Below are 7,503 nucleotides of genomic sequence, written 5' to 3'. Positions count from 1 at the left end.
GTTTAGGTGTTTGGGGAAAAATAAGATAAATTTTATGAAATTAGGCTGTCTTGGGCGGTATAAAATTGCAATGAGGTGTGAAATTGCCTGGATTGGAATATAATTAAGTATATTTTCCCTTCCATACAAAAATATCTAAGGATAGATAAAAAAAGAGGCTATAAATGTTCTCTTCGTTAAAAGATTCTCATGACATCGTGTCTATTTCCAAAAAATAAACTAATAAATGACAGTTATTGATTAGGAACATTGATTCGAGTTGCCGGCGCTAATAAAATTATTAGGATTGACAAGTTAAAAGTATGTGATGAAAATTTGTTTCGGTAAATGTCAGAAGTTAAGTTGGTGATAGCATTCGTGTGCATACATTACGTAAAACATGACCCTGCTAAATATAGGCAGAGTTTTTAGATGAATTATTAATGTTTTTTCGTGTCGTTTTACTTTTGTGAAACGCATATTAAAAGAAAATATAGTTTAATATGAATTGCATTTACAAAATGAAACGCTTATAAGTCGAGCTTGTTAAACTTTCTTGAGTGAAGGAATTCGAAAAATTACCAAGATCTAAATATCAATAATCATGCTACGTGTAATTTAGTTTTATTATAACTTATTTTATTTATAATAAATAAATAAAATAAATTAGTATTAATGAAATAATAATTTAAAAATAAAACAGATTTGTAAATGAATGAAACATTTTAGATTTATGTACGTATAGATTTAACTGCTATTAAATAACTTGTTAAAATTTAAAGACAATGACAATATTATTATTTATATTCCATGACCAGTCGGAAAAATTGATTTATTCGATTGTTTATGTTACAATGTAGTTGTCTATCTATATATATATCTTACTGCTATTTTAATCCAAATATAATAATAATTATAATTTAAAAGTGACTCGTGTTACAATTACTATCATTTTATGTTTAAAGAGTTTATTCCTATAAAAATATACATGTCACGCACATGATTTTTTTAAAAATTCAATAACATAAAACATACATTATTTTCATTGTCCATTGTTGTGAATAGGTTTTTTTTTTCAAGTAAATATATAGATTTTTAATTGGTCACGGAGAAGTCTTTTCATAGAATTAATAGAGAGCTCTGATGTTTAATTTTTTATAACTTTCTTCCAAGTCTAAGGTAATCGAAGTTGTTAAGATTAAAGGTATTATAACGTAGCGTTGATAATACCGACAATTTGTCTAAACAGTCTACATTCTATGATAATAAAAAACTTTATACACAAATAATCATGTTGATAAAAATTTCAGGATTTTTTTTAAATTAATTATTAATTCGAGAGGATAAACAATTATTATTCTAAGTAACCAGGTCACTTAGGTAATAGGATGGTACCTGAGTATGACCTATAAAACTTGTATTTGTTGTACAGGTAGTGACTTGTTAAAATCAAAAATTGTGAATTGATTTCAATTACTCTTTTATTTATGTCTTTGAATACGTTTTGAATAAAGAGTTTAGTTATGGTTATAAGTTTTAGAAATACGTAGTATGATAAAAAATGTAAATATTTAATCTTAAGAATAGTAAGAAATATAATAAGATAGATACAAAAGATCTAACAAAGTAAAACGCCATCTATTCTATATGTATAAGTTTATATTTGCTTGGATTATTTATTATTAATCTTAATATCTAAAATTACAATAAATATAAAAATATCCTAAGAGGAAAAGATTACCTTGACCAATTGACGCCCAATAGACATGACAAATTTGGTAACAAATTGTAAACTAAACAATCATAAATAAAAGCCTTCGAATCACTGATTGTCACACATGCAAACTAAACCACGTACGCACACACGTAGACGCGCACACATACGCGTACGCACACGTCCAGGGAGATATGTCGCTGATATTACGTTAGAAGATGTACCTGGGAGAAATGTATAAAAGATTTTGCTCCAATCGTTTCGGCATCAGTCGCTCATCAGCTACGAAACCAAATCAATTAACCATGAAATTGGTAGGTAGCAAATATTATTTACTACTATTTACTACTGCGATTTTGGTTTATTTAATCGGTTTTTTTACAGATCATTGTCGCCCTTGCCTTCGTGGCCGTCGCCACCGCCGCCGTTGTTCCCGTAGCAAACGAACCAACAAAGATTCTTCGCAGTGAATACGAACATAAGTCCGACGGTGGATACATCTTCAAGTAAATAATTAAATATTTTTTTTTACCAAATATTGAAAACGAATATAAAATTCAATATCCATTGACCTAGAAGTTAATGATAAACAGATTTTATTCACGTAGTACTATTTATAATTATTTGCAATGGATTTAATTAAAATCTCATTAAATTGTGACATTAATTCGATTATGTTCAATTAATTTTTAAAGTAAAATATTACATAATTGAACGAATTTAACCGCTAAAATAGGAGTTGATTTTCGTTCATATCCATAAATGATAAAGTAATAAAACGATTTGATGGTCATTACTGAAAATATATCTGACATCTCCAGCTACGAAAGTGAAGATGGCTCCTCCCGTTCCGAGGTCGGTGAACCGAAGGAGGTTCTTGACGAGGAAAACAAACCACACCAAGTCGTCGTCGTCCGTGGTTCCTTCTCCTACGTTGACTCAGAGGGCAAGACAGAGACCATCAACTACTACGCTGATGAGTCCGGATTCCACGCTGAGGGAGACTCCGTCCCTAAACCAGTATCGAGGAAGTAAGCTGACTGAGAAATCTGCGGTCATAACCTGCCTACTGCCATATTTTGTACATTTTTACTGTTGATTTACATTTGAATAGGAATTATACGTTGAATTCTCTAAATATTTGTTTTGATTAATACTTTATATCAAAAAGTGGCGACACGTCGAGTAATAAGACGTAAACCGTCGTTTGAAATCTAATATAACGTGTGAGATTTATTTGACACAAATACATCAGGCCATAAGCCTTGCCAAAGCCGGGAGCGTCAATCTTCAGATATGAAGAAATATATATCTTATATATAATATAAAATATATCTTCTTAATAAGAAGAGTTTCAGATTGTCTTAGCGTGTTTTTGGCATAAGTAAAATAATAGGGCTTTTATTTACCTTTAACTCCATATATTATAAAAACACATTTAATTTAAACAGTCCTGTCTATTGCTGCATTTACAGTTTTGGATCTATCTTTGCTTTAATAAATTCTGTATAGATTTGATACCAGTACCGTAGTAATATTTTATTTGAGGCTTCCAAATTTTTGTTTATTGGTTTAGTCGTCTGTACCTGATGCACTCCTTCAAGATTTGACCACACCTGTGTGCTTAACCATCAGGCTAGGTTATATAAACAGCAAAATAGGATCATCATTAGATATAAGTCTGACGTAAATGTTACGACGACCAAATATTTAATTGCTCAAACATATTTAAGATAGTTAAATATTAACACTATACGAGAAGGTGAAAGGTCAACGTATTTTTTCTAACCTTCAGACATTAATTATCATAATATATTATATTTCGATGATTTTAAATATTCGATTAATTTGACATAGATTACAAATGACATTTTTTGTTAGTTACTACTATAGGAATTTATAATAAATTAAAATCTTTTTATATGAAGCATTAATTGACAAATTCTTGCGTAAACAGTAAACCGCAGTGAGTTTTGTCCTGGCTTTACATTTCTCCATATTTTTTGCGTTTCATATTGCCAGGAAGAAATCGCTTATAAGTTATATGTCCGTTAATTAGCCTTTAAAAATATATTTTTTTGTGTGTATATAAGTGAAAATAAATACATAAAATGTTTTGCTTTATTAGCAAGTATAATTTATAAAGCTCAAAACAATTGGTGAACAGTTATTCGAACACATCAGCCACGAGTGCAAAGTCGCATGCCTGACTGTAACAACACTATTCTAAATATTATAAGTAAGGTTGTAGTCTTCTCTACATAATAAAAAAATAAGCTTACGGCCAGTTGAGTAGGCGAAACATAAAAATTCGAGATTACTAATCTTTTTTGACATTTACTCGTTTATAAGTTTCACGATTAGATGAAATTTTGAAAGTTAGGGTCACTACTTTCTGTTTGTACGCGTATGATCACAGCTTAGGCAATAGCTAGCTAATTAGATGATAATAAAGCATACTATATTAGTATAATTCTCGAAGCCAGCTGTGTCATATAGTCTCCTCATGAAAAGTATTATAGACGAAGTTCCTTAAGCCGTACAAGACTTAGCTATGTATAAATCCCGTATATCAAAAACGTATTTGACGTCGGTAAACTTATTACTAAATAATAATTGTTGTGTATATTATTAGATAATTATATGTTTATCAAATTAAATTAATAAAATTAAAAGAAAAATCCGAGCGCACCGTAAACGCCTGAAGTAAAAAAATAGCAAACGTTAAGATAACTCTTTAACGAGTTTTAAAATAACTTTTGGCCCAATACGTTTTATAGAAATCTACGCCTTGTAAAAATACGAAATATTGCTAATACCTTTTCAGTAAATTAAACATAAATGACTTTTTATTTTAAAAATTATGAGTACCACAATTACAGATCGCGCAAGGCTGCGGGATTTCGGCAAGTCGGTCAGTGGCTTAGTGCTTATCCTTCTTTTGGACCCTGAAACGCTTCGTATGGCCATCAGAATTTGCTTGCCCATATGTCCTCCATACCTACCATAGAGAAGGCGCCACCAAGCGTATAAACACCAAATATAAAAGTCTTTCTTCCAACTTTAATTGGGTTGAAGTGTACAGGCGCTAATTAAAGATTTAAGTTCGCGCTTGGTAGTTAGTACCAGTGACCCCGGAGCTAGTGCTTTCATCACTTAACGAATAAACATAGTACAACAACGAGAAAATGCTGCAAGTAACAAAGGCACTGCGACTGGGACCAAACTTTTTAAATTTATTTACATAAATAAAATTAAGATAAACATTTTGAAGGAAATAATTTCAAACGTATTCTTCATTAATTCATTTGTTTATAACTTATTAACACACACGTAGATCTGTGCTTGGTAGCCAGTTAATTTTATATAATAAATAAATTTATTTTCTCAGCTCATGTACGATTATATTAGAGAATTATTATTGAATAAATTCAAAACTCTCGACAAACGTAAATTAATCAATAAAGCTTTTTATAAATTTGACGATTATTTAAATGATCCTAATCCTTAGGATTGATATGCTCCAGTTCAAAGATTTATGGCTCCTCTGCCTTACAAACAATTTCTATGACCCTTAAGACGGGCAGAGAGCGCCAGTTCTTGTTGCCCGTTCTACGCCCTTGACTTGCGAACTGTCGTTGCGTCGTGCGTCGTTATCATAATTATATCTCTCAAACTTAAATTAATAATGTATCCAATAAATTTCATGAACACCACATCTCCATAGAAGTATTTCCGAACTAATTCGACTTAGGGACCTTCGAGAGCCGGCAACACTCTCGCGGACCCTCTGGCATTGAGAGTGTCCATGGCATCACTTAACATGAGATGAGCTTCCTACCCATTTGGCCCTTGTTGTATAACAACAAAATTGTAGGTTGTGTGTTTTTAGGTTAATAACAACTCAATTACAAAGCGATGTTAATTTCCGTTATATATACCAACAAGTAGGCACTGTGTTAGAATTAAGATTACTGATGCAATCGTGGGCTTTAATTGACAATTAGATTTGTATCTGTGTCCAAATGCCAGATTAATGAGATTTTTTACAACTATGAAATGAATAATTACTTTTTTAGATCTTCAATGTATTGGTGCGGTTGTGCGTGATTATTAATCACTGACACAGTTTTGTTTTCAGTGTTTATTCTACTATATATTTATTTCACGTTTAGGAAAACAATTTCTTTCGCTCATTCATAGGCTGTGTGAAAACTGGTGCAGTAATGCGCTATACGATAGAAATAAAAAAGTGGCGTTACGACATCGTTAGGTTTAGGACCTCAGATTTGTATCTGTTTCATGATCATATCAATATTTCAATCAGATAGATAAGTAGGTGAACAGCCTCCTGTGCTTGACACACACCGTCCACTTAATGGATAAGGTAAACTGGTTTCCTGAAGACGTTTTTCCTTCAAACTTCGAGCGAATGTTAAATGCGCACATAGAACGAAAGTCCATTATAAGCCGGGGATCGAACCTACGACCACAGAGATAAGAGTCGCATTCTGAAGCCACTAGGCCAACACTGCGATTTACGATTACACTTCAATATTCTTCTTTGTTCTCACTTACAAGATAGCTTTTTTTTCTCATAAACCTATTTTTACGTCTTCCCGAACATGGCAGAGACTATTGACATATATGTCCTTTTATTATAAGGTATGTGGACCCATCTGTCGCAGGCTACAAAAGTGTATTTCATACTTGAAGTTGCTGAACTATCCCTTCGCATGGATCCTCCATGGAAGTACATTCTTTGGGGTGTGTCAGTAACTTGGGTAATGAAGCTTTAGACTTTAGAATGAGTGCATTCGACAGACCAGAATCTTAGGCAGCGGTGTGCTCGTATATACTATGTTATAGATTAAAGAGCTGAAGATTATTATAGAGCTGTATTAGGGTTATTAGCATACCTGATAATTTCCGAAAAAAAATGTGTTAGGTTAGCCTATTTTGTCTTTTTTAAAAAAACTTTTTTACCGGATTGAAGCTATGTATTATTATAAACTTATAATTATTTTACATAATTTGAAATTTTTCCGACGTTTCGCTTGCTTTACAATCGTTTCTCAAATAAAATAAGGTCTGTGAATCATATGCGTAAATTGATCTATTCCATCTACTTTTTAAGTTTTTCTTAACATTCTTTTAGTTGTTTCGGTGTGCTAACTTATACATCAGGTCCATAAAAATAATTATTAGGAATATTGTAAGAAATTAATAATGAAAGACTTTTCACAAACCTCAACTAATAAAATTTAAGCCATTTTTTCAAGAATGGAGAATGTTTATAATGGACTAGGTTATTATAAAACTAGGTTATTATTACTATTCTCCAGACTAGGTTTCAAGACCTAGATAATGGACAATCAGGAAACCTCTTTTCTCAGATGTTAGGATTAGCAGTATGCGTCGGACTAAGTCTTCAAGTGGTCTTATGTGACCCAGCACCAGCAACTACCGCGGCTGTACAATTATAATTAACATTAAATACCTATAGTTACAGGAAACGCTGATTGCCTAATGAAAAATTATGTTTATTAAATTAAATTCTATATGATTGTATCTAGCTTTCAGTAATAAACGCTTTATCATAATATTTTTTAAATAATTAATTAAGTTACAAATTTTAATGCCCGATTAGGGAGACTTATTTAAGAAAACATATCCTAAGCTTTTTAGTCTTCTAGTAATTACCTTACTGGCTTAAGTACAATCTGCCAATACTCAATTAAGAAACGAACGATTCTGATGGTTGTATATCTATGTATAGTGTACCCAATTATTACTAAATATTTGACGAT

The 7,503-nt window shown here is 31.5% G+C and overlaps 1 protein-coding gene across 1 annotated transcript; it reads left to right on the top strand.

Annotated features, from left to right (window-relative positions):
• The first annotated feature begins 1,896 nt into the window (after window positions 1-1,896).
• LOC123707485 (larval cuticle protein 1-like) lies at window positions 1,897-2,831 on the top strand. The gene is made up of 3 exons (XM_045657572.1): window positions 1,897-2,007; window positions 2,078-2,199; window positions 2,515-2,831. The coding sequence occupies exons 1-3, from the start codon at window positions 1,912-1,914 to the stop codon at window positions 2,726-2,728; spliced, it is 432 nt and encodes a 143-aa protein (XP_045513528.1). The 5' UTR covers window positions 1,897-1,911; the 3' UTR covers window positions 2,729-2,831.
• The last annotated feature ends 4,672 nt before the right edge of the window (window positions 2,832-7,503 follow it).

Source organism: Pieris brassicae, chromosome 3 (assembly GCF_905147105.1).
Source record: "Pieris brassicae chromosome 3, ilPieBrab1.1, whole genome shotgun sequence".
Lineage (NCBI taxonomy): Eukaryota > Metazoa > Arthropoda > Insecta > Lepidoptera > Pieridae > Pieris > Pieris brassicae.
The sequence above is the reverse complement of the archived record's forward strand: the minus strand, read 5'-3'. Positions and strand labels throughout refer to the sequence as shown.

Coding starts and splice junctions, on each gene's coding strand:
- LOC123707485 (XM_045657572.1), top strand. CDS start 1,912: ATGTACCTGGGAGAAATGTATAAAAGATTTTGCTCCAATCGTTTCGGC. Junction 2,008..2,077: donor ATCAATTAACCATGAAATTG/GTAGGTAGCAAA, acceptor GTTTTTTTACAG/ATCATTGTCGCCCTTGCCTT. Junction 2,200..2,514: donor GACGGTGGATACATCTTCAA/GTAAATAATTAA, acceptor TGACATCTCCAG/CTACGAAAGTGAAGATGGCT.